The sequence below is a fragment of the Ornithodoros turicata genome, chromosome 1 (assembly GCF_037126465.1).
Source record: "Ornithodoros turicata isolate Travis chromosome 1, ASM3712646v1, whole genome shotgun sequence".
NCBI classification, from domain to species: Eukaryota; Metazoa; Arthropoda; class Arachnida; order Ixodida; family Argasidae; genus Ornithodoros; species Ornithodoros turicata.
In genome coordinates, this window is record NC_088201.1 from 69,949,551 (window position 1) to 69,976,654 (window position 27,104).

Below are 27,104 nucleotides of genomic sequence, written 5' to 3' on the forward strand. Positions count from 1 at the left end.
GCACGGCCGTGTCATTGCCGCGCGTTTCCAGTTTGTGCAAAGCGGCAGCAGCAACGATACTATGAACGTGCAGCCATATCAACAGTCCAAATCAGAACACGACATCAGCACCAGTCAACACCACTGATCTCTATGTACAAAGGCTGGATAGCGGATGGGAGAGGGTATCGCAGGAAAGGGTACGCAAACCGGCCGCCATTTTGCGGTGCTCAAAAGAGCCATTACAGCCCATTGGAATCCATGTAAGCTGTGATAATTTTTGCTGTTTGTGAGCGCTTCCCTTGCTGCTTCGCTAAAATTTTGCCACGGATCGCTGCAGAAATCCCTCGTGATTGGGTTCCTCACGTTTTTTGTGTGAAATCCCGTCACATACATGTTATTTCCTGTCTATTTTGTACTCGTGTGAGGTCGTGTCGTTCCAGTTTTGTACTTTGAACTTCGATTATGTGATTTCTGGTTTTGTGTGGTGTTGTATTTGTTGTGTTACGTTTCCTTTGTCGTCTGTCAGCGTGTGCAGTCGTGTTGCTTCTCGTGTTTCTCCCATTTCCTTTCTGCTCGAGGGTGTGGAATGCCAGGGAGCAGTATTCTCAGAATTGACTCCAGGCATTCAGCAATGTTTGGCACGTTTGTTTATGTAACCACCTTAGTATGCTTGGGTATAAACATTATGCTTTGCACAGGAAGTTTAGATATGACTAGTTATGACACGAAATGCCGAACGGCACTAAAGCACTTCCAAATGACTAGAATGGTATTAAGTACGTGATATAAAGGCTATATGACGGTAAAAACATATCGACTAAAAATATGTGCACTGGGGAGGTAAATGGCGGTAAAGACAGTTCAAAATGACTAGAGGTAGAGTGAATAAGTCATAAAAAGGCTAAGTAGCAAGGTCTTGTAGTGAAAGCTCCAACATCAAAGTATCACAAGTCCAGTTGCAACAGCAATTTGAAGCAGTCAACGTAAGTGGGCAGAGTGCATTAGCGGTTGTTGAATATGATCAACCTTGACAATTTCTTTCGCAGATGAGGCCTGGCTGTCACCTTCTCTGTATATTCCTTCGCAAGGTGGTACAGTCCGATACTGCTGTAGCACTGGGAAACTTCTTTGATCAGACGGATCACATTGTTTCCATTTGGGCTGCATTCAAACATATGTTGTCGCAAACTTAAGCAGGGAGAATAAAGAGTAGACATTCGGAGGTTGAAAAATTATTTATTGTCTCTAAGTAAAGTAAACATGCTGGAACGCACCAAAGAGACATGTGGCTGGTGTGTTTGTATGTCCCACTAATACAAGTTTGTATGTTAGGCAAAATTTTCATGCAATACCTTTTTTCTTTATATGCTTTTGCCTATCTTAGTACTGTCCTATCCAATATGGAGTGGCTTTTAACTGCATATGAGTGCATTATTCAGGAGTGTTTTCGTACATAGGACTAGTTGCAGCTTTAAGGTGCCCTTCATGCAGTACTGATTCCAATCATCAACCATTGCTTGAAACTCTTAGCTAGGGAACATGATTAATAGAGGCTAGATTTTCATGCAAATACACACTTTCAACCAGAGTTTGAGGCAACTCATTACTATAACTAAGTTCCTTTTTTTGGTAATTACTTATAACTTAACTCGCTACTTTTGCGCCGTGGTAACTTTCAGAGGAACTCGTTTCTTTTTCAGGTAACTTTGCCAAAGTAACTTAAGCCAAGTTCCAAGTTACTTTTAATTCGCTTTTCACTCACGTCCACTTGTTTTCTTGCTTTCTCTCCGGTTCTTCCATGGCATTTTATGTCATAAAACGTGATGTTCAGTCAATGACCGTATTCTGTACAGGAAGTAAGAACCGCTGCGAAATGAAGCTGAGTCATTGTGTGCCCACAGGGAATAAGATGCACAGCGTTCGCATTGTTGGACATAAACGAAAACTCAACGCAGACAACTCAGGGTCGAACTTGCTCACACGCGCTGCATCTATGTAGTGCTATTTTGTGTCCGAAGTAACTTGGTTTTTTTTAAGTAACTTCGTAACTGCGATTTACGTTTCGGGCTGAATAATTTCATTATTAACTTAGTTAAATTTTTCACACGGTAAGTTCGTAAGTTCCGTTTGACGGGTTACTTCTCGATCTATGCTTTCAACTCTGCATGCTTTTCGTACACTGCAGAAAGTAAGATACTTTTGGCCCAGTGAATTTGTTGCGTGTTTTAAATGCATGCAAGTGAATTTCTAGAGGTGCATATTTTGAGCAAGATTATTGCCCCGTTCTGTCGAAGCACCTGTCTTTAAAATGTTTGCTGCAGACCAGTGATGTCCTCGACGGCGTCCAGTCCTTTCGCCTGACATTCACCACACACTTTTTTAAATGTTGTTGGCGGCTGTGAACCTGCAAGTAGTATAGGGGGGCCCGCTATAAGAACATCCTTTTTCTAATCCAGTACTAGGAATTTCTAATCCAACACCAGCCAGTTCTAATCCAACACAAGCCAGTTCTAATCCCTCTGGTTGGTGGCCCCACTTTCATTGACAGGGCCCTTTTTGGCTCGCCCATTCATGCTGATTGGTTTGAGATGACCCCACTTTGATTGACAGGCCCCCTTTTGGCTCCACCCACTTCACGCAGATTGGCCCCTCCAAACCTACTGATTGCTGATTGATCCATCCACTTCACGCTGATTGGCTCCTTCTAGGACAACTGATCGGCCAACCCAGTGACCCCGCTACAGCTTTATCTTAGACAGACAAAAGGAATACATTGCAACGTTTATTGAGTACATCATGGCTGTCTTGGAGAGATTGATTCCTTTGATGCTGGGCATGGTTCCTCGGAAGTGACGAATCTTGTAGGTGTCTCTGGGACAGCGGCTAAGAAAAGTTTCATCCTCCGTGAGTTGAGACATTCCACGTGCACTGGACACTCACGTCCATTGGTTGAAGGCACGTGCGTAGTGACCCAGTAGCGTTCTTGTCCAGCTTAATGTCGGACCGCATAGGTACCACATGCCAATCTGTGATAGTCAAGATATCACCAGGGCATTCAAGCGGGTAGGTGTGCTTATCCTTCTCGAGCTTCATGCGTCTTCAGTTGCAGGCGTCCAGCGCCAGCGTGCACGAGACGAGCGAGAAGAGAACGAGGTACCATATCCTTCCACTGGTCCAACTGACGCTACTCCTTCTCATCCTCTGCATTACCTGAGGAGAGAAAGAATGCCCAGTTAAATCACGCTATCTCCGTCATCCACTCAAGCTTACCATATTCACAGCTTCCATATGGGTAAGAGTCGACGTCATTGTAGAGGTATCGTTTGTCATCGTACACCATCAGACTTCTTTTCACATTTCTGATGGTGTACATGCACTGTTTCTTTCCCACTATTGACACCTGTTCGTGCGATACGCTAGTGTGCTTGAACAGGGTTATGTGGTACATATCATGGAGGAGGTGTTTGCGCACAATGTTCTTTTTGACCCCTTTAGCTCTTGCAATTTGTTTTCCCCCAGCTAGTTTGATGGAGTACCCCCATTTTGGCTTTCAAACATATTACTTCCTCTATGGGTATGCTACCAGTTTCACTTTTGAATGCACCAAGCCTACCACGATTCCTCTCGCTGTACAGTGGATGCCCCCGATCGAAGGAAGACAAGTCTAAATGGTCGTCGGTGATCACACGTAACTGATCTTCGTATTCCTTGCAGAATAGGCCGAGGATCAGAGAATCCGTGTCAAAGTAGCAGGTAATCACCGGACAAGTGAGCTTGCTCAGCAGAGTTTCATAGTAGAACGAGTACATGGTTAATTTACTCAGTTCTAAAATCGTGAAGCCAATCTGCAAGGGGAAATCACATCGCATTTTTCTTTTGCACATTTCGTACATGACACAATCGGGGGACAAAATTTCCATTCTCGCGCATTCTGCCCGACTCCCGAGGCGACTCGCCGTCTCCTCATCGAAGGCTACTCAAATATCCCACATGTTAAATTTATTTAAAAGCGTTCTTCCCAAGACCGCATTATTCGAGATTTTATACAAATTTTTTTCGAACGTCGTGCCCGAGGCAACGCGCCTGGACACATTGTCCTCAATGTAGGGACGCAGGAATGGTGCCTGACGAAATTTTAGGATTTGGTGAATTTTTGTCACACTCATGCCCAATCTACAGTAGAGTGCGAGCAGTGCGTAATGAACGACGTACTCGACCTTGTCCTTGCACGCCAGCAACAGCTTTTTGCTGTTAGCTGGCTGATACATTAATTCTTCGAGAAGACCTCGCTGGAATGGCGAGAGCCATTCCTCCGGGACCACCGCCTTCTCGGGAGCCAGGGGGAAGTACCGCGTTAGACCGTGAATAGATTTTGGATACTCCAAGTCGCACACATACACGTATCCCACCTCCGAATCCGTGGGGTGACGCATAAAATCCACAGAGCTAAAATCCTCGACCCACGCGAAATCGCCGACGGGGAGGTGCTTTACCATACTAAATCCGTAAAGATTGTTGCAATCTATGTATGATATGTACACCTCCTCTTTATCGAGATCATAGCCACTACACAGAGGGTTGTTAGCCCACAAATGACGCCTGCTCACCTGACAGAGCCCGCCCCTAACACCAGATTCGATGGTTCTGTAGATGTCCTCGTCGATGATTAACTCCAATTTTGCCTGCGTGTAATTTAGAGCACATTGCCACAAATAGGACGCCAGAGAAACACAATGAAGCAATTCCAATCCACGCGCGTCGTAGCACAGTCGTCGAAAGTGCTGCATTACACCAGCATGTAATAGGGCATCCGTTTTCAGCTACAATGCATTATAATCCCTCAGATTCGAGCATCCAAAACGTTCAAATACTTGCAGCGCATACTGGTAGTCTTTCTCGCTTATGTCCTCCCCCGTGAGATCATTTCGGAAGGCAGATTTTGCCGGCAGAGCCAATTCGTCATACACCGCAAAAGAATTAACGTGGCTGTATGGCAATACACCTTTACAAAGCAGAATTTCGTAGTCGTTTCCAAATACCTGCTTCAGGCACTGGAACGCCTCTGCGCCCCCCATGGATTTGACGGTTTCCACAAGCTCTCCCAGCGACAAATTTAGGTACTGCATGGTATCTCTGAATAGGAAGGTGCCAATTTCGAACGATCAAATTTTTTCCATGGAACTGGCAACGATGAAGGAATCTTGCTTCTACCCGAGAAGGTGAAATTCCCGCAGCAGTCCGGCCAAATCGTAGGCCAGATTGTGCACCATGATCGGTAATTTTTCTCTCGTCGTGCACGCCACGTTACAGCGGCTGCACGGCGTGGCAATGTAATTTGTGTCCCCGCAATATGTGCCATGACCCATGAGACAGAGCGTTCGTATATATCACTATGTATTTGTTTTATAGGATATGTAGTGCATGTCGAGACTCATGCTGACATTCCATATCTTTTGCGGAAGACGGGTTTACAGAGCAACCATCAATGCTAGGTGAATTAAGTTCTTGATATTTTGATTTTACATTTCCTGCAGAGTTGTGTGGTTACAGTAAATGGAGCAACATGGAAGTCATGGTATGAAATGTTTAATTTTTCACCTCAGAGCCAAACACAAGCGCAGAATTTTCTGCTGGCGCCATAAATGTGGAAGCTGACTTCGAAGAGGAAGCCAACATGACGACATCGCCTATTGGTGACGGTAAGGCATCTGTCGCTTTGTGTTTCACAGTTCATCATGATAAATGTCGCATACAGCTTCTGCAATACATAACGTTTGCTGTCATCTTGAGGCCGCCCTCAACTGCAGGAGCGTCGCAGAAAACGCAGCAGGAAAGACACCTTCCTGGGTGGCCTGGAGAGGATAATGAAGACCTCAGCAGAAAGAGCGGAAAGAGCGGCAGCATTGCGAACGGAGGAGGCACACAGGCGTCAATGCGAGCTCCAGCATCAAGAAAGACAGGAGTTTGGCAAAATGGTAGCAGACCTTAACAATCAGTTTTTGCAAAATTGCACACAGATGCTAATGACTTTTCAACAGCACCAAGCTTCACTTATAGAAACACTTCTACACTCCACAACAAGAGAGGCACCATCACCAGGTACACCACTGTTTCCAATGTACCCTGTAAATATTCCACATTCATCCCACCAAGGTCTGCTACGGAACACTAAACAGAGAGCACACAAAGATGTTTAGTGTGCGTTTATTGTAAACTAGGTGTTTCACGAAGGTACCCTGGCCGAATATAATAAGTTAACAGGTGGCGCCACTGAAGAACTTTTTCTTTTGTAAGGATCTTTGGGACATCGGCCATCGACCATGAACAGAGTAGTGCGCGGCTCGTTTGCATACGCTCACTAAACAAATACACTTTGTAAATTTTAAATTTTACTTTGCACGATTATGGAGCCTCTGTTTTACGTAGCGGTGCCTTCAGTGAAAAATATTCAAAGAAAATTACATCGTCAACTCTGTGGTTTTTTTCAAACCATTAATCTATTTCGGTCCACATATTTTGTGTACGGTTCCGTCGTACCATAGAAGAGATAGTGTGGGTGTTCCATGGAGCAGATTGGTGCATTGCTCCGTGCAAGAAATATGTAAACCGAAAACGGTTAATTACTCAGCAAAATCACTGTGTTGTTGAGTTTTTTTTTCTTTGAATATTTTTCGCTGAAGGCCTCGGTACGTAAAAGAGAGGTTCCATAATATTCCAAAGTAAATTTTCAAGGTATTATGTTTATTTAATTGTTGAGCGTATGCAAATGAACTGCTGACCTCCCAATTCATGGCCCAAGGATTCATAAGTTCAATTCTAAGTTCACTCCCAAGGATCTTTACTAAAAAGATCTTCGCTGGCACCACCTGTTCACAAATTATTCGACCTTCGGGGGCCCTTCGTGAAACACTGTGTATATTGTAAAAGTGTGAAGCAGTGCTTGTGTAAATTGTGTATTGTGCAAGTTTGTAGTGTCTGTGTGTGCCTTTAAAGAATGCTCTTAAATATATCCTAACGTACATGTAAAATAGATTGTATCATTTTTCTACCTTTTAGCTGCATGTAATCAATTCATTTCCAGCACATCAGCACATTTATACTTCACCTCACAAAACCAATATGTAATCATGTACCTGGACTTTGCCATTATAAATACAAGACTCGTCGCTATGAAGAACGTCACATGGGTCCCCTGATGCACGACCAAAATAGAATTTGTAGCATTCAGGCACGCCATGCCAATTCATTGATCTGTTGTGTGCTTACCTATCTTCTGCTATCCTCAGGGAGGAGGACAAACGCAGTGCTCACCTTAAAGCAGATGGGCTGCTGTGTAGGCACATAGGGCATCCCGCACGGCTGCATTGCCTCCATCTGCCTGGGACTGGCGTGTTGGCTGAGGGAAGGTTCGTTCTAAGTCCTGCATGTCTGCAGCCCAGCTAATGGAAATAATAAGAATATGTGCATATAATTGTGAAGACTCTACAAACATAGCACTACAAAACATAACTCTACAAACACAAGACTCTAGCATAGATGAGAAGCTACAATATGTTACCTTGGGTTGATGCCCTCATTGCTTTCCTCGCAAATGTTATGGAGCACACAGACTGCTGCTACAAGTGTTGGTACAAACTTGTAGTTGATGTATGTGCGCTTCAAAACGCAGCGCCACCTGCTCTTCAGTCGTCCAAAGGCATGTTCCACAATAACACTGCCTACACTCAGGCGCTCGTTGAACAGTTCCTGCTCTGCCGTGAGCCTTCGACTCTGGGGAAACGGCTTTATTAGCCAGGGCAACAAGGGGTATGCCAGGTCCCCAAGTATCACGTATGGAACCAGGGTTCCGCTGACGTCTCTGTAGCACCTGCATGTTCAGAAAGTGTATCCGTTTAGGAGGTTCTCTATGTGAATATAATGTGATCATATTTGAAAGCAAGTGCTGCCTCATCTAAATTGGTATGTCTCGTACACTTTTGCTAATAACAACTACAAATTATAGCTGGTAATATATACTTGTGGAATAAGTTGACTGTTGTCTGTGTACAGCCTTGAGGACTCCAGCACAGAGGCATCATGAGCGGACCCTGGCAATGCACAATAGATGTTGCAGGACCTGCAAACTGTTCCCTATGTGAATTTATGGGTCAAATCAGTATGTTTGGCGAAACTAGCACTTGTACAAGTTATAATGGCAGTTGATGAAACTTGTACAAGTGTTGTGAACGGGCTAAAAAATGACATAGGCAAACCTCATTCTGTCATCCACAACAGCTTGTAATACTAGGGACGGCCACCCCTTCCTGTTGACATTGTCCAGATAGCCCACCCATGGAGGGAGAACAGAAATGTGGGTACCATGGTAAGGCATGCGGATGAACTGGCTCAGAAAGTGCTTCCGCAAAGTGTAGCAAAACAGGTAGACACAATTGTGGACAGTCGATTTATGTACGCCAAACACTGATGCAGCACAGCGTGATTCACCACAGCTGGCTAACTTGTACAGTGCTATGGCAACCCGCTTGTCAGTTGGCATTGGCGTTCTGACCCAGTTTGGAGCGGGAGACATGTGTGGCCTTACAAGGGCAACCAGTCGTACAAAACTTGCCCTCGAACTCCTGAAGCTCTCCTTCCACTGGCACGGGCTACCAGTGGCCACAAGGTTTTCCCACCAAGCGTCTGGTCGAGTCCACATCCATATGCGCCGTCTTGCACGCCCTATGACTTGCAGGTCTGAAGAGATACAGTACAGGTTAATTGGGCTTGTCTGGTGGTGCATGAAAAACAAAAGCATGAGCAATAGCTTGCTGAACTTTGTTGTGTAGTAGCATCACTTAGTACCTGCTGCCTTCCTAGCAGCAATATTCTCATTGCTAGAAATGCAAATAACGCAAGCCGTTGGGCTAGTTGGTATTCCATGGCAAAGATGCAAAAAACGCTGCGAAATGTTACAAAACGGACAGGCGTTCGTTTTTTGTTTGTCCCTCCGCAGTCCGTTTTGTTAAACTTCGCAGAGTTTTTTACACCTTTGCTAGAAATATATATATATAAAGAAAATTTATTAGATTAACCCTTGCTAGAAATGCAACAAATATGGCACAGCTGCACTTGAGCAAGCATCACAAAGTTTTCAAGTTCGGAGTTTGCAGACGAGCCGGCTAGGTAGTTTTAATCGAACATTAATGCATTATTTTGAGTATCATGCGGTTCAGATGTTCAACAGTACATGCGAAAAGCAAAATACTACAATACAATAAATGTGCAACAGACAACCATTACAGCATCCTGTAAGTTTTTCCTTGTTCCCATCGCTGCCGATGGACGCTATCTTCAGAAACATGGCCCCATACGGAAAATAAAGTAAAACGGGAAGTAGGACAAGACAAGCAGGCACCATACAAAATTATACTGGAGCGGCACAGTTCGCCACACACCTTACCGTGCAGAGCTGCCCATTCTCCGAGTGTCCAGCGTGGCGTCGTCTCCGTATCGTCGGGCGTCGCAGACAGTATGCGCGGCACCATTTGGTTGTGTTGGTGCAACAGAATCATCATCGCTGCGACGTGACGGATCAGTAACAAGCTGATCATGCTAAGAAACTCGCTTTGCTGTGCAAGCAGCAGGAAAACCAAAACAACTTTGTCCATAGCTTCCGCGGGCGTTGTGTTCCCAAAACTTGGCGTATTTGTTGCCAGATTTTTCCGCAGTTGGACCGAAAGAATGGTAATGCCGACAGTCTATTTATCGAATGTGGGTTCGCAGAAAGGCTACAGAAGTGTTTTAGATGTAAAGAACATATACGATAAGACGTTTGTATGCAATATGTCCTAATTATAAGGTTATGGGTCAGAGATGAGGGTGGCGCTTCAGTCGAAGATCAGTCGATTGAATTTCCATCGAGCTCTTAGGCGCCTTAGTCGTCCGCATGTAAACTGCCGCCAGTCGACTTTGACCATCAGTCGACTGGACCGTTTAGTCGACATAGTATCCATGTAAACGCAGCTAGAGTGCTAGGACAGCTAATGAGTCCTGGCTTCGATAACATGCCATTTACCTACAAACGAGCTCTGACATCCAATCAGGAATGTCCAATAGGTTCCCATAATGTAAAAGCCTGAGTCCGGGCACACAGAGCGACAACACAAACACATGTGTCAGTTCATCGCGTGGGAACCAGATACACCAAGGCGACTTCTTAGAGAGGCTTTGGCGATCCGCAATGCGGGAAACTGCGTCAGTGTTGCTTCCGTTGCTATTCATCCGGCTTAACAACGCCTTGTGTAACCCTTGCATTCGCTTGACGTTTCTGCCGAGTATGTGACTTTCTTTTTACCGTCCTTTCCCTCTTTTCCCATGCTGTGTCACTATATGTACATGGTGTTATGATGATTAGTAAACTTTGCTGGTTTGAGTCGTGTGTTCGTGTCGTCCCTCTGTGTGCTCAGACTTAGGCTTTTACATTATGGAGTTCATCCACCAGCTGGCCTGCCTAGACGCCTTCTTCACAATAAAATAGGCCATGCAGCACACGCTCATCACCGCTACAACAGCTTCAGTTCACCCCGTTGACGTTGATGTTGGCGAAAAAATAATAGGGAGAGATTGAATTCGTCACACAACAAATTCAGATACTCCCATAAAAAAAACCTAAACAAAAAAAGAAACGAAACTCCGCCTTCGCGATCAATATTGGCTAAACGTCAAATCATCGCTTAACGTAACCCACAATGAATGGCGTTGGCTTTGCCCTTAAGATGATTGATGTTAGCTGCCCATGCAAGCTGTGCATCAATAACTATTTCCAAGAGCCGGAGATCGGACATCACTAAGTCTCAGTCAAATTTTTTCCGCCTTTTTTTTTCGAGTAGAGGAAACAAACACAGTCTTCTCGGCGGATACATCCCTGCCCCTTTCGGTTAAAAAGGCAACTATACAATCTAGTACATTCTGGAGGGGCTGCTGCAATGCTGGTAATTCTTCTCCAGAAGACCGTAGACATATGTCGTCGGCGTACATACTAATGTGCATATATTTGGGCAGACAATGTGGTAAACTTGCCATAGCCACGTTGAAAAGCCAGTGGCTCAGGACGCCGCCTTGCGGCACTCCGCTTGAAAGATCGTGATGATCGCTATCTTCATCTTCAGTATGTATGTACAATGTCCTGCCGATGAGGTAGTCTGCTATCCAACGATCCTTCGGCTGTACAGAGCAAGAGGGCGTGGCTATGGGCGTCGCCATATTTTTTTTCCAGGGGTGGGGGCCAGGGCATAATGTTTGGGGGGGGGGGTTCACTGTACGGGATCTTACATCGAACTCTGTGCGCCAACTGCGCCCGTAACTACATTGTCTTGGCTCAGAAACCCTACGTTTCTGGAACGTAGAGAGAAAAAAAGAATAATAATTTGTGTTTGTGTTGCAACAGCAGTGTTTACTTGATGAAGCCAGGGGGCAACAACCCCCTTGCCTCCGCACCCACCCACCCCCGTGACGGCGCCCGCGGGCGCGGCTGTAGCTGACCGTATCGTGCGCTCGTTTGATGTCTGAAAAGGCGGCTGCAGTGATACGATGACGAGCACGTTCATGTTCCACAAAAGCCACCAGATCCCATACTCCATCGAAAGTACATCGGGCCTTACGGAAATATTCCTTTTCTTTTCTTCTTTTTCCTTTCTCTTTTCTTTTTGGAATAGCCAGCCGACCTCCGTCTTGCTGACTTTTCCTTTCTTTTTCGTTAATAAACATATAGCACCCTTACGGAAACCAGACATGCATTCTGCAAGCATTTTGAAATGCGATAGGACCTCTTTATAGCTCGAGGACAGACTTCCTCTTCAGGAGGTAAGGAAGATTTGATTGGCTCTGAAATGGGAGAGGATGATCAGTAACGAAACCAAAATGACAAGCAAATGAGCACGCTCTTCGAGCCTGCCTTCGTTCGCGCGTCCGTGTTTATCATAGTCTACTAGTCTATCGCCGTATCATAGAGCAGAGTCTTCTCCTCGTTTGGAAAGATAATAAAAGATGAAAAGATGGTATTCGTCGTACCGGTGCAGGCGGAGAGTGCAACATGCTTGAAAAATAAAATGAATGAGAAAGAGCCACAGTGGATGACACATTTGAGCAAGAAAACTCATAAAACTCATAAAAGGGCTCATTTAAAATGTGCGCTTGACGCTTGAGCATTCCTTGTAACAGCTAAATTGAGGCTCCTGGGGGGGAATGTTTATAAAAAAAGGAAGGAAAGCTTAGTCAGGCGTAGGCTCCTGGCTAATCCCAATAAGTGCCCTATTTCTCATGAATTTGTTAAATCTGAATGACTGTTTCGGATCATATAGGTGGCGTGCATATGACGTCACATCATAGCTTTACCCGTGCTTTTCCCGGTGAACCGGCGCACCTCGCCCATACGCATGCTTCTTTTCCCTCTTTCTGGTGAACCAGCGCACGTCAATGCACACCACCATAGTGTGAGACGTCCAGAACAGCAAGCACGCGACGCAAGCAGCACGAGTGAGATACGTGCAACACAGAGATGAAGGCTTACGAGGGGATGCATCCCCTTGTCATAGTCCCGGGCACTTTCCTTCCAAGGATCCTCAGCACCCTTGTCGACACATGCGCTAGGTGTCCCGTGTTGGAAAATAGACACCTTCACTTATTTCTGCACTCCAGCTTAGCTTCAACCAGGGCCGGCGTCTACGGAGTAGCGGGAAGGGGGGCGGGGGCAATGCCCCCTGAGTCCGCCTAAAGGGGCACAAACAACTTCGGGGAGCAAGAATACAGGGGGGGGGGGGGGTCACGCTTTATTCTAGCATTGACGTAAGAGCTCAGGTATACCAGAAGGCGCTGTTTTGAATACTGCATAGGGACTTTATGTATGCTCCCCGTTGTTTGAAGGTATGTTCATCCCCGTTCATGTATTATATGTGTCTTGAATATGTGAAGACCTCGCCTGTATATGAACGAATACACGCCCCACTGTAAGCACAAGGTATTAGACCCAATGCAGAGGTTGGTATCATGTCATATAGAACCACAAAGTGAGATTAGTGTAGTTTCCTGTGCTGAAACCTGACTTACCTCCGCATCGTTCTTCACAATCTCCCAATGTGGGAAACCGGTTGGCAGTTCCTCGACAGCCTCCGTACACGAACGACTCGCAACGACCAGTTCCACTGTTGAAGGTGTACATGGGTATGTAGGCCAAGCATTGGATGGGCCCTCTTGTATGAGGCAAGAAGCAGATGTCGTCCCGAACTGCTGCTCATCCCGAGAAAAGAAGTGTTAGCTTAACACAATGCGTGCTCGAGCGGTAGTTCGTAAAGGCTATGACTGGGTACGGATATTGCATGATGACATCTATGCTTCATAATTCAAGAGAGAGAGAGAGTGAAATGTACCAACACGAGTAAGACATATGCTTGAAATATTTATCTTCACCACGAAGTTCTGTTGTACTGTTGCACGAATGGAAGTCACGTGAACAGCAGTCCCCCCTCCACCTCCCCTGTATGTCGCGGTAGTTAAGTCTTGACAAGTCTTAAGACAAGTCTTAAGTCTGAGAAGTCTTAAGTCTGAGAAGTCTTAAGTCTTGTTGTTTCTATATCATTTTTCTTTTGATAAGGCATCACGTTGCGAGACAGTTATGATCGTCATAGTGGTCTCGTCTCTGGAATCATTCTCCTCACTGTAGGGTCTTTTATCGTGCGCCGAAAACCTCTGCACAGGGCATACCGTATTTAACGACTGTTTAGGCTAATTGTACCCTGCCATGTTGCTGACGTCCTTAGCCGATATCGAACCCGCAGCCTGGAAGGACACGCTACCAACTGAGCCATTTTTCTTTTCTTTCTGCACTGAAGTGCAGTCGTCTGTCATATGAAGTAGATGGTCGTTATTCGATGATTCCACATGCGTTCCTGAGCCGCCATGCAAAGTATTTCGTTTATATTCGGCACCGATCATTTTTAATGCATCTTTGAAGTTAAACCGTTTTGTTCCCGACTGAAAGCCGTCACAACTCATACCAAGCAAACTCATACCACTCTCAACTCATACTGCCCACACCTTGTACCAATCTGAACTCATTCCAATTCATGCCACGACGGGAAAGGTCACATCAAGGAAAAATGTCATATAGTGTGACTTATACTGAAGTAAAGGTCACACTGAAAGGCCCTGAAACGCACTGAAACGCCGTTACAACGCGCAGCGATGATTGTCGAAAGTAAGGAATTTGCAAAACTGCCAAACTGTCCCACATTTTCCCCGTCTCGTGGAATATCAGGACACTAATCGCATGAATAGGCCAATGGCTTCAACGCGTACTCCGACTCAGTACAATACTATTCGTGCGGGCAAACCAAAAATTCGCGGTCGCCCCCCCCCCCCCCCCCCCCCCCGCAGGCGCGCTCCGCCACTACGCTCATGGGAGACAACGTTTATGCCAATTAACAGCAAAAGAGAATAAAAATATCAAGATGTCATCGTTTAATACAGAATAATACCATGCAAAGAGCCCCTGAAGACATGAACGGCACTAGTAGAACCTAGTGCACCCTGGCCAAATGAATTTTAACACATTGCGCCTATGAGGATTCCGTCGATTTTTGCCCAGGGCCCATGTTTAAACTACGATTTTTCGACAAAGACAGTCAAATTCTCAAAATGTCGTCGCCTATTTTTAGTCAGTACTTCCTCCAGGCCACATACCAACCACGACTCGATGTGTGAGTGTTAGCCCTGATGCACCCAGGGCCTTCAAAGTTGCCACTCTGACAGGCGCCCGACGGACTAAGTCCCAGTATTATCGTAATACACATGCGCTGAGACTGTACGACCGGTCTGGTGGAGTTCGAAAGGCGGACGCTCATTTTTTCCAGAACTCCAAAGGACTGACAGAATGGACAACTTTACGTTGAGGGAGTAATATACAAATCATAGCGTTTTGTGTTTTATATCGCTGTTATATTAAACTATACAACTTGATAAAATTGTCCATTTCGAGTGCCGTTTTCGAAGCGCTTTTGTCAAACGCGACCTCTCAGGGTGCAACAGGGGAACAAGGTACGGGGTTCAAACCCCGTGATCCTACTTTTACATATGCATATTACAAAATCAGCTTTGGACATCTTTAATAGTATTGTTATATCACATGATATTAAGCCCTAAAGTTGATGGAATTGGCATTTGGCCATTTCCAGTGCCGTTTTGGAGGCGATTTTGTCAAACGCGACCTCTCCGGCTGCAACAGGGGAACAAGGTACGGGGTTGAAACCCCGTGATCTTACTTTTACATATACATATTACAAAATCACCTTAGGACATCTTTAATATTATTGTTATATCAAATTATATTAAGCCCCAAAGTTGATGAAATTGGCCATTTGACCATTTCGAGTGCCGTTTTGGAGGCGATTTTGTCGAACGCGACCTCTCAGGTTGCAACAGGGGAAAATGGTACGAGCTCAAACTCCGAAATCTGGATTTCACGTATGCATTCTGTGAAACCAGCTTGAGACATTTTTTATATTATTTTTATACCAGATCATATTAAGCCCCAAATTTGATTTTTTTTGTTTGCCTTCGCGAGTGTCGTTTTGGAAGAAGGTTCCTCAAACACGACCTCTCCATGTACAGGGGATACAGGTACGCCCTGTCACTACGATTAAAGGGGCTTCGCACTTTCAAAGGGCACGATCTGCCGCCGAACGTTGCGGTAGCCGAGCCGCTGTTACAATCCCAGTACAAGCCGTTCATAGTATGTTTTTGGCACCATGATAAAGTCATTTCAGTCATTGTAAAGGGCCCTGCTGCCGCCTTTTCCAAATTTTGCGGTACTCTCAGATACAATCACAGGAGAGGTGCATAACATAAGCCATTACGTCACGTCTTCGTATGTATGTAATATGTCTTTGCCACCATGATTAAAGGGGTCTTTGCCTGTTTAAAGGGCTCTGCTGCAGCCTTTTATGGAGTTTGCGGTCGTGTCCGTTATAATTCCAGTAGAAGGGCAACGGCATAAGCCGTTGCGAATACGTATTATGACTTTCGAACTATGATACAATGGGTATCGACCGTTTTAAAGGGCTCTGCTGCCGCATTTTCCGAATTTTGCAGTAGCCTCTGTTGCAATCCCAGTAGAAGGGCATAGCACAGGCCATTGATGACATATCTTTGGCAGCATGATACAAGGGGGCTCCCCGTTTTGAAGGGGTATGCTGCATCCTTTTCCGATATTTACGGTCGCCTGTGTTATGATCTCGGTAGAATGGCATAGTATAGGTTGTTGATAATAAGTCTTTGACAGCATGACACAAGGCGTTTTGCTCGTTTAAGAGGGCTCGGTTTAAGATGGCGATCGCCTGTATTATAACCCCAGCAGAATAGCATTGCACAAGCCGCTGACGACTTTCTTTCTTTCGCTTCATGATACAGTGAGTGTCGCCCGTTTTGAAAGGCCTTGCTGCCGCCGTATCCGAATTTTGCGGCCCTCTTTTGCGCAATCCCAGTAGAAAGGCATAGCATAAACCGTCATGAATATGCCTTTGGTACCATGATACAAGGGTTTCATACGTTTCAAAGGACTCTGCTGCTGGCTTTTCAAAATTTTGTGGTTGCTTCTGTTGCAATCCCAGTAGAAGAGCATCATAAGCCGTTGATAACACTTGTTTGGAACAATGATCAAAGAGGTTTCGCCCGTTCTGAAGGACTCTGCTTCAGTCTTTTACGGATTTTGCGGTCGTCTCTGTTACAATCCCAGTGGGAAGGGCAATAGCATATGCCGTCGCGAATATGCCTTTGGCATCATGATACAAAGGGTTTCACCCGTTTTAAAGGGCTCTACTGGCGCCTTTTCCAAATTTTGCTGTCACCACTGTTAAAATCGCAGTACAAGGGCCTATAGTATAAGTCGCTGATAATAGCTTCGCTATGCAGAATACATCAGTGACTATTTGTGGTGTATTCCTTGGATGCCCCTGCCGTAATCGGGTTGCAAAAAGGTTGCTTTTTTTTTACCTTTCGCAAAGAAGTTGGCAAATGATGCAATGTTTCAGAAGAAGACTGTGGGTCATTTCTTGCATGTAGACGTGTAAGCGAAAGTAGTAATGTAACAACCCAAGATTTACACAGAAAATCCACGGCAAGTATTGCACATTTTACTTTAAATTATTTTAAAATTACTTTAAATTTTTAAAAAAAATTTAAATTCTTAAAATTTTGAAATTTGGCAAAATCTGACTCAGTGCAATACTTGTCGTGGATTTTCTATGTAAAACTCGGGTTGTAGGAAATAAAAAACTAGATAGAAAGGAAGCAGACAGTAGGAAATGATTTATTTGAAAATCAACGACGCCATCTTGAAGAAATCCCGCCTGTGCGGGCGACTGGAGCACGACGGTTGCAGAGGCAGGTGGCACGCTAGTTCCAAGGCATCACACCAGATGGCGCCAGCATCGTAGCTCTATACGAGAAAGAGAACATGAAAGTACTAGCGACACGTAAAAATGGCAACACTGCTCGACAAGTCTAAGCATACCAGAGCGCGGGGAAAAGGCCTAACCGCTACTGCTAAACAGCACGGAGAAAACACTACACATCGGGGGGAAAGGCTTAAGGCAATCGACAAGGCCTAACCACAGAGTCACAACACTTCGCGGCTAACACAAGGCGGGAACCACACGATGGTAAACGTGCGTCAACAGGCTTGGACACCGCTAAACAAGTCTAAACATGCGAGAAAAGGCTTAACACGAGCACGGTAAAACAACGCGCAAACATCGGTAAATCACTCACCTTTTTTCCCCGCTGCGACGGAGCGTCCGCTCTCGTCGACAGCCAGGGATCAAGTGACGACGGAGCGAACGACCGCACTTCTTCTCCCAACGAGAGCCAGAGGTGGACTGACGTAAGCGCCACTCTACGGGTGCTACGCATGCGCGCGCTCCTAGCGCCCTCTGCTCCACCCGACCGCGCATGCGCGCGCGCGCGCGCGCTCCTAGCTCCCTCTGCGCCGCCCGCGGGTGTTTTCGGTTTCGGCTCTCCGCTGCGCGCGCGCGCGCTCCTAGCGGCGACGGGTGGCTTTTCAGTTTCGCTTTCATTCTCCGTTCTTTGCGCGCGCGCGCGCGCGTTTATCTCTATAAAGGCAGCGCGCACCGCGCTCGCGTCATCATTCTGAGCGATACGTGAAAAACGCCATGTGTGGTTTATTCTCCTGCGCTTCTCGTTGTCGCAAGGAAAAGACAAAAAACGAAGAACTTCGCGAATTTATTCGCGGCATCGTGGAGGAAGCCTTTCAAGTCCACCGCCTGGAATGGTTGCAAGCGCGTCAAGAAATGTGTCAGGACAAGATGAAGACGCTCGACCGCATCTTAGCGGCGGACAGACTGGCGAAAAAGAAGTCCAACTTTAGCCTGGACAATCTGTATTGGGAACGCAGTTCCGATGTAGAGGACGACGACGAGGATGTGTAAATAAAAGCGATACATTTCTCTTCGAGTCTCAGTCTCTTCTTTTTCTTCGTGCAACGTGTACGCACGCAACATGTCTTCCCCCGAACCTTTTCGTTTCCGTCATCCCTTTCGCTGTATCTTAAGCGGCCCCTCCATGTGCGGCAAATCTACTTTCGTTGCTAACGTGTTGAGGAACCTGAACGACGTGGTAGACAAGCCTCCGTCACAAATATTCTACGTGCAGAAATATGCTTCGCCGAGCATGCAGGACGAATTCGGGGACTCCGTAAAATTTACCAAGGAGCTACCGCGAGAGTGGGACACGTCGCGCGCTACGCTGATCGTCGTCGACGATCACATGACCGACGCCGGTTCCTTGAAGGAGGTGACCGATCTTTTCATTCGGGGTTCTCACCACGCCAACGCGTCGATCTTCTTACTCGTTCAAAACATCTTTTTCGACAGTAGCCATTTTAGAACAATATCCTACAACGCCAGTTACGTCGTCCTGTGGCGCACCGTGCGCAGCGTGCACCAGATGGAACATTTCGGCCAACAGCTATTTGGCAGAAAAAGATTGGAGTATTTTCTGGACGCATATAAACAAGCGATGTCGTCGCCCCACGCATATTTACTCGTGGATCTTCACAACTATACGCACGAGGATCACAGGTTGCGTAGCAATATCTTTCCGGGAGAACGTCAATATATTTACGCTCCGAAATGAATCTCCGCCCTCACCTCACTTTACTCAAAGTACTCTCCACTCTGCCCCCTCCACGCCGCCGCGACGTCTTGAGACGTTCGTCCTCGTCCGACATGAAACACCTCTCCGAAATTTGCCTCAATGTATTGAACGGAAAGGTGGCTCTAGCTCCAGATACGTTCGCGCGTTTGAAGAAGCACAAACGCTTTTTACGACGGCTCGCCTACAAAAAGATTCACAAGAATCCGCAACGTTTGAAGCGCTATCTGTCTCAGCAGCGAGGACAGGGCATTCTTTCGTCGGTGGTTCCTCTCCTGCTTTCCGCCGTGTTGAACCTTTTCGCCAATGGCCAAGAGAATTGAAGTGACCACCTCCATCGGAAACATTCTTTCCTCGAAGGAGAGTGACGACGTCAAAGTGAAACTCATACTGCAAGCACTGTATCGTATACTCAAGCAGTACGGATTTGACCCCTACGACAATAAAAACAAGGCGTCCGACTCTACAAATGACTTTGACTATTCGCTCCTCTCTCCAGAGGTGGACGAAGAGGAAGCGGAAAGGGTCGTCTCGGAATTAAAGAAGGTTCTTTCCTGGGATCGCGAGGGTTGTGTCTCCGTGTCGGGCAAGCCCATCAGACACTCCTCCGTTTACGAACTCGTCAATTATTTGTTGCAACGTAAAACGGGAAAGAAACCTTCCTGGTTCCCCAAAGTCTCGAAACTATTGCGTCTGATTTCTCTACCCAAATCTCGCGAGCCTCAACAGCAGCAGCAGCAGCAGCAGCAAGCCTCCATTGCGTGGACGACTTATGGAGGGATATGAGAAACCAGAGGGTGGTTTGGGGGGTGTGGAACGCTATAGAAAAGCGCATCACTTGAGCAAAAAGAAGGCTCTCGCCATTCTCAGAAAGCTGGATGCCTACACGCTCCACCATCCGGTCAGAAGAAAGTTTAATAGGAGACGCATCATCGCGCTCAAGATCAACGACGTGTGGCAAATGGACCTCGCCGATTTTTCAAAATACAAGAGATTCAACGGTGGCTACCGCTACATTCTCGTGGCAATCGATTCCCTCTCCCGCTTTCTGCGCACCCTCCCGCTAAAGACGAAGCGCCCCGCCGAAATGAAAAGGGCCATGATAAGACTTTTTCGGGGAGGTAACGTACCTACACGCATCTTTTGCGACAGAGGTGGGGAATTCTACAACAAGACCGTCAAGGAGTATCTCTCACGAAAGAAGGTACAGATGTATTCTACCTTCTCTCCAGTAATCAAAGCGTCGCAGGCAGAGCGCGTCATACGCACTTTACGCGACAGAATATTCCGTTATTTTAGAGTAACGGGAAAATACCACTTCGTTTCCGCGCTTCCCAAGATCGTGCGCGACTACACCACCACCAAACACAGGACTTTGGGCATCAGCCCGTCCGAAGTCACGCCCGAAAACGAATTGGAGCTGTTCAATAAGATAAATGGGAAGCCCGTCGTACCCTCCGTGAAAAAGAAGCTCAAACTGGGGGATAAAGTGAGGGTCCTACTTCACAGAAAAGGTTTTCATAAGAGCTCGGAAGGGAGTTGGTCGCCTCAGATTTTCACCGTCTCCCGCCTGAGAGACACCTCTCCTCCCGTCGTACACCTGGAAGATTACCGGGGTAAGGAAGTGGACGGATCTTTCTACCCGGAGGAGGTACTCGTCGTAACCCGAGACGCCAATCAGCCTTGGCCAGTAACGAAAGTGCTCAGAAAGAAGCAACTGAACGGTCAGAGCTTCTCCTTGGTTCGCTGGTTCGGTTACGACAAAGAACACGACAGTTGGGTTCCGAGCAGCGACGTGGTCAAGATTGGGAAATGATGTCGGACATCTACGTCCACCTGCTCTCGAACGCCAGCATGGATAAGTTTCCCTCGAATAAACTCAACGCCTTCACGGTAGCTTTCGATAGTCCGCTTCAGCTCTCGAATCGGTATAAAGTCGGTCTGATGGATCTCAGCATAAGTAACGATTTTTTAAATATCGGGTACGAAAGGCAAGATGCGAAAATCGAGGTTTCTTTCGAGGACACGGTGGAAGCCGGCAGAACTTTTCGTGTCACCTCGGATCTCGAGAGGGATTTGGGAAAAGCCCTTTCGGAATTCGACGTTTCTTTCGCGTACAATAAATCGCGATACGACTTTGTCTTACCCGTGGACGTGAAAGCCGTGGAATTGGACCCTCGGCTCGCACAGGCGCTCGACGCCTCGCTAGCGTCCCGCGAAGCAGGTCGTGCGGTGAAACCCCCCAAATTGAGCGAACGCGAAGCCACCTCCATCTTATTGGAGCACGCCGCACCCGTCGCTTTTGGCGACGTCACTCTGAATTCGGAAACCACGTCCCTACGGAACACACTCAACAAGTATTTCCAGACGCACAAGCTGGACGCCTCGCTAGAATTCGCGGATAACGTGTACTCTCTGAAAACACCGAAAGGGTTGCACGTACCGGAACCCTTTGTCAAGCTACTACATCTCACACCCGTCGAGGGACACGAAGAAACGCTACGCGTCTCTCTCCCCGTAGCGCGTCAATTTTCTTTCACGATCAAGACGAAAATTCCTCGATCTTTGCAAGTACATCTGCCTCCCGGCTATTATGCGACGCCGCAAGCACTTCTAAATGCGATTAATCAGCGCGTAGGCGAACGCGCGCGCTTCAGCTTCGACGGAACCGAACAGAAATGTAAAATTCAGCTTTCCGAGGGCACCTCCACCCTAAGACTTTCCGAGTACCTGGCCGTGCTTTTGGGCTTCGAATCGCGTACCGTGTTCACAAGGGATGAGGATGCTACGAGCTCCGTCGAGGTACTCCTGGAACCCCCGTTTCACAACATAATCGTGTACACGGATATCGTGGAACCCACGTACGTGGGGAGCGGGAAAAAACCTATATTAAAAATACTACCCTTTTATTACGAGAAAGACAAGCACGTCGTCACCTACACGTTAGATAACATCCAGTATTTTAACCTGTCTCAATTCGAAATTCCCTCAGTGACGATCGTTCTCGCGGACGAAACGGGAAGACGTTTGCCGTTGCGGTCCAAAGGCAGAACCAATCTAACGTTGCATTTCAAATATGTACCGTAATTCCCCCAAAATAATTCCCGTGTACACGGGACCCCTTTTTCAACGAGGGGGCGGTGTGTTGAGCAACATATCCAAGTTTATCGTTCCCATGTGGCAGCAAATAAAACCGATCGCCAAGAGAACGTTGAAGCGCTTGGCGCGGAATTTGGCCGATGGCGAAGGAATATCGCGCGCAGTAAAAAAGACGGCCATAGCAACGGGGAGAGACGTGCTGGATTCCATGGAGGGCTCTGGAAACAACAACAACAATGGAAAGAAACGCCGCAAAAGACAACAAAAGGCGCCGACACACGACGCACCTGCAGATATCTTTGGTAGGCCGTGAAGGTCACACATCCGCTGCGCGCGCTCCGCCATGACGTCAACGAAAGCAAAAATACAGACGCAACGGTCACCGCATTGTCTTACGAGTGACGTGATGATATTCGAACCCCCTTCCATTCAATACGGCGTGGAAGATACTTCGTACCAACTTTTTTATCCGGTCAACGGGGTAAATAATTCCGTGATCGAATTTTGTATTCAAAATTTGCAAAGGGCACACTTGGATCTCTACGGCAGTTTCGTGTCTTTGACCGTGCGCATTGTTCGCGACGACGGGGAAGAAATGGACGAGAAAGATGTCGTTTTCCCAATAAACCACCTGTTGAGCGGCATGTTTAAGACGGTCACCGTTTACGCGAACAACAAACTCGTCAGTTCCAACGAGTTGTACGCCTACAGGAGTATTTTGGACGTCGTGCTTCATTCCACGCCCGCGGCTCAAGAAACAGTGCACGCGGCTGGACTTTATGTCGAGGACGACGAACATTTAAAGGACGATTACGACGTCTCGTCTCGCGGTCCGAAACAACGTTACGAAGCGACGAAGGGTGGAAAATACTTTAACCTGGTCGGACAGATCAATACCGACCTGTTTCAACAGCCGCGCCTGATGGTACCTGCCGTCGAAATTCGCGTCGTTTTCCTGTTAAACAACGACGAATTTAAACTCGTATCGGTCCCCAAAGACAAGAAAACGTACAATTACGAGGTGGACATTAAAGAAATGACGTTACACTTGAAAAAGGTGACGCTGGCACCTTCCCTGTTTTTGGAATACGAGCGGCGGCTTCAGACCACGCCGGCCATCTACGTGTTACGCGGATTGGAAACCAAGGTGCGGAGCTTGAGTGCCGGGAGCTTGGACGCTCACTTTGAAAACGTTTACCCCGAAAGGGTACCTTCCAAATTATGCGTCGCCCTGCTCGCCACGTCCGACTTTCTCGGCGACATCCAATCGAACCCCTACAAATTCCGTCATTACGACCTGTCTCATTCGATGCTCTCCGTGGACGGCCAGCAAGTGCGAGCCGAGTACGACTTTCAGAACGACCTCGTCAAAATTCCCTACTTTAACTTCTTGCAAGAACTGGGAGAGAAACATTTCAAGTATAGCTACGAGCGATTTAAAACGAACGGGTTCCTTCTCTACTTCAACTTGGACGTGGACAAGTGTTCTTCTCCTTCGCATTTGAACGAGTGGCGAAAAGGAAACGTTCGCCTGCAATTACGCTTCGCTAAAGCCCTTCCACACGCGGTCACCGTCCTCTTGATTTCCGAGTGTCCCAAGCTCATGTACGTCGACAAGGACCGTACGGTCACCTTCCCATAAGAAAAGATGTACGAGAGCGACATCTTGGAACTCGTGTCCCTGAACCCCCTCGCTTCCTCCATGCTGAGAGGCATTTGCGCTTCCGACGAAGCCTTCGTTTTACGCAAGCCCGGTTATTTAATCATCAATACGGAAGAGCGAAGAAGGCGCGGGCAGCACTGGGTGCTCTACCTGAAAAACTACGACGGGTCTGCCGTGTTTTTCGACAGCTACGGACTTCCCCCCATCGAAGCAAACCTTCGAAAGACTTTACCTGTAGTGGACGAGTATAACGACAAGTGTATTCAATCGCCTTTTTCGCCTTACTGCGGGCTTTTTTGTATCTACGTAGCCACGCGCATGTCGAAACGCTACAGCTTGAAAAGTTGTGTATCCATGTTTTCCTGTAACCTCGAAGAGAATGACGAAACAATAAAATGTCTCCTCGTGAGCGAACTCGTTTCGTAAAAAATAGACTATTTATTTTTTCACGACATACACAAGACCCTTGCGAGACGATCTTCCAACGTGCTGACCCGACGCTCACCGCCGTCGTCGTCGCCGGTCTGCACCGTGACGTCGAGGGATGTGTGGAGAAGCCAGTAGCGACGGACGATAGGTCGGTTGAAACCCGCGTTGATGAGACACGGGTCGACTGTCTCTCCTCGTCTATACTTTTCCAACAGCTCGAGCTTGTAATCTACGAAACGCTTCATTTTCTTTGCAATCTTCCCACTGACGGTGAACAGACGTAGGGGTATCGTCTTGAGAATCGAGCGAAAGTCTCCCTCGCAGCTATCGCCGTGAATATAATCGCGTAATCGCAGCAAGTCCCGATACATTCGCGTTTGCACAAAGGTGGCAAACCTCTGCTCGGGCGTCATCATGACTGAGACGGAATGAGAGTAGACAACCTTTTTTATTTCTCGTTACACAAAAATTAGGCTCCAGCTTTGGTTTCGTAGCCGGTAAGGCAACCCAAATACGGACGAAGGCTCGAGTCTAACCAATGGCTGGGGTTTCTCGACCAGAGTCCACCGCAGCGACAGGTAGTCAGTTGATCGCCGATTCGCAAAAAGAAGGTCTTTGGAGGAGGCTTGAAGGTTAGGACCAGGGGTAGATCTCCCGTCAGTAGCCATTCGTAATCTGCAACGAAAGGAGTGTGAGAAACGCGTGTTTTTTTTTAACTCAAACACACACACGTACAATCTTCTTCAGTCACAGAGTGACACTGATGGTCCATCTTCTCCATCTTCCTTCAATAGTCGAAGTCCTTCGCAACGTACGTCGAACGGTACCGTCCGACAACCGAGAAACGGGCGAATCAATCGGTCCGTCCAATGCTTTTGCTCTGAAAAAATGTGACTGGTTATAGAACGTATTAAAAAAATAACGAGGAAGCGTACCTTTGGACCACAATCCACCACAATTGGTGCAGAAGAAGCGGGCGCTGCCAATCTCCCGAAATATGTGAGGCGGGAAAAAACCGACTTCACGCGCAGCAAAAGTGTTGTACACTGGAAACGAAACTCTTCAAACATTTCGGCGATGATGACGTCATGGATATTACTTACGAGGATCTACCAAGCTGATCATGATGGAATGACGATCGACCATTCGCTTCGACATTTATAGTAAAGCTTTGCCTCTCACTCTCTATGACGTCATTGAACGTGTTTGAACATGTTAAGACGTGTTTGAACATGTTTGGACGTGTTCAGACACGGGCGGCGAAGTCGCCCCTGGACACACTCGTTCCTCTCACCCTCTCTATGACGTCATTGAACGTGTCTGAACATGTTTGGACGTGTTTGAACATGTTGTGACGTGTGTAGACACGAACCCCGCAATACGAAAAACGTCACGCAGCACGAATTAGACTGGTGGTTAGTGTGTCGCGCCCAGTGTAGAAGGATCCTGGGTTCGAATCCCACTCTGGGTCTTCTCGTCATCATATACAAGTCGGCCCAGAGTGTTAGCTAGAAAATAGTGTAATGTTTTATTCAACGTCGATGGTATTATCATTGTCATATGCGACATCGCAAAAAGGCGCGAAAGACGGAAGGCGGGGTGGTCAAAGTACAGACGACACCGTCGCAATGCGAGGACGAGGAGGAGAGCGGTGTAGCGACTATAAAAGGTGCGCTGGTTCTACGACGATTGATCGAAAGCCCACAAGGGGCATCCATCCACGACGCGAGGCGTTTCGTGGAGCAGAATGTAAGTTGACCGTCTCTGCTGTGAGAGTGTATTCTATGTATGACATTGTTTTTCAGGAACCAATAGCCGCTGTCACCGCATGACACTGAACACACACACACACAGGGACTCATCCCATCCTTTCTCTCATCATCAATCTCAAGCGTTCCTCAACTGAATGGAAAAGTGAGCATTGTTTCGTGAGGGGGAATCTCGTACTGATTTTGTTTGACCGCAGTGCCGCGCTGTCTCGTATGTCAGTACGACCCCATCGATGCCATGCTCGTGGCCGTAGAAAGAGAGCACGAAGCTAGAATAGAGAATCTCGGTAACAGCCCAGTCGTCCTTTCAGATGACGACGACAGAGTCAGTAGTCCTCCTTTCGTAATACCTGAAACGGATGACGACGACGACGACGACGAACCCCTAGATGGGCACGACAATGCAGACGAATTGCTCATGTGGGAAGGGGATCAGTCCTATGCAGATTTCATTCCTCTGTCTGGTAGGGCTAGAGATGAATCACCAGGTGCAAGTCCAGAATTTCAAAACGAAGCTGAGCCTGTCCAGGGTCGTAGAATCATTGAATTGCGAGAACACGTCGTAGAGAATCATCCCTCCGTCACGGAGAGACGATTCCTTCCTTTTTTTGTCACAGACGAGGCATTCGACGGAACGGCTACTAGGTACACGCTTCTCTGCTCCCCGCACGACGACAACGTCGACGATTTGCGACTCTATCTACCGAGCATAGCTCCAGTAATCGCGCGCGTCCTCGAAGCTTATCCCATGCCTTTCAAATTTTGTCTGTGCTCGAAAGCGCTCATGGTTAAGGACGGAGCCGACGGGTTGACTTCTCATCTCCTTCACGTGAACCTTCACATGAGAGTGGTTCATAACCGTCAAGAAATCGAAGGTGCGATAAATGCTGCTATCGCAGAATCCTCGCAACGCGTTGAAAACTATGCGAGAGAAGGGTCTGGTTTCACCTCGAACGACGTCC

At 47.1% G+C, this 27,104-nt stretch overlaps 2 protein-coding genes and 1 long non-coding RNA gene across 3 annotated transcripts in view; all 3 read right to left on the bottom strand.

Annotated features, from left to right (window-relative positions):
* LOC135378379 (kunitz-type serine protease inhibitor conotoxin Cal9.1c-like) overlaps positions 1–27,104 on the bottom strand; it is a 47,474-nt gene that overhangs the window by 9,437 nt on the left and 10,933 nt on the right. Inside the window, exon 2 of the mRNA XM_064611417.1 lies at positions 13,066–13,245. Coding sequence (XP_064467487.1) covers positions 13,066–13,245 — 180 coding nt within the window. The remainder of the gene's footprint in view (positions 1–13,065; positions 13,246–27,104) is intronic.
* LOC135378378 (uncharacterized) lies at positions 6,806–13,059 on the bottom strand. Its single transcript, XM_064611416.1, has 3 exons — positions 7,999–13,059; positions 7,541–7,849; positions 6,806–7,421 (listed from the first exon to the last, which is right to left on the bottom strand). The coding sequence occupies exons 1-3, from the start codon at positions 8,058–8,060 to the stop codon at positions 7,295–7,297; spliced, it is 498 nt and encodes a 165-aa protein (XP_064467486.1). The 5' UTR covers positions 8,061–13,059; the 3' UTR covers positions 6,806–7,294.
* Positions 17,303–17,859, bottom strand: LOC135400415 (uncharacterized). Its single transcript, XR_010424611.1, has 2 exons — positions 17,782–17,859; positions 17,303–17,449 (listed from the first exon to the last, which is right to left on the bottom strand). It is a non-coding gene; the product is annotated as an uncharacterized LOC135400415 (long non-coding RNA).

Bases quoted from the DNA above. Each gene is read 5' to 3' on its own strand.
- LOC135378378 (XM_064611416.1), bottom strand. From the start codon at position 8,060: ATGATGCCTCTGTGCTGGAGTCCTCAAGGCTGTACACAGACAACAGTC. The intron at 7,850-7,998 runs GTATATATTACC...CTGAACATGCAG, and splicing joins ACAGTCAACTTATTCCACAA to GTGCTACAGAGACGTCAGCG. The intron at 7,422-7,540 runs GTAACATATTGT...TATTTCCATTAG, and splicing joins AATGAGGGCATCAACCCAAG to CTGGGCTGCAGACATGCAGG.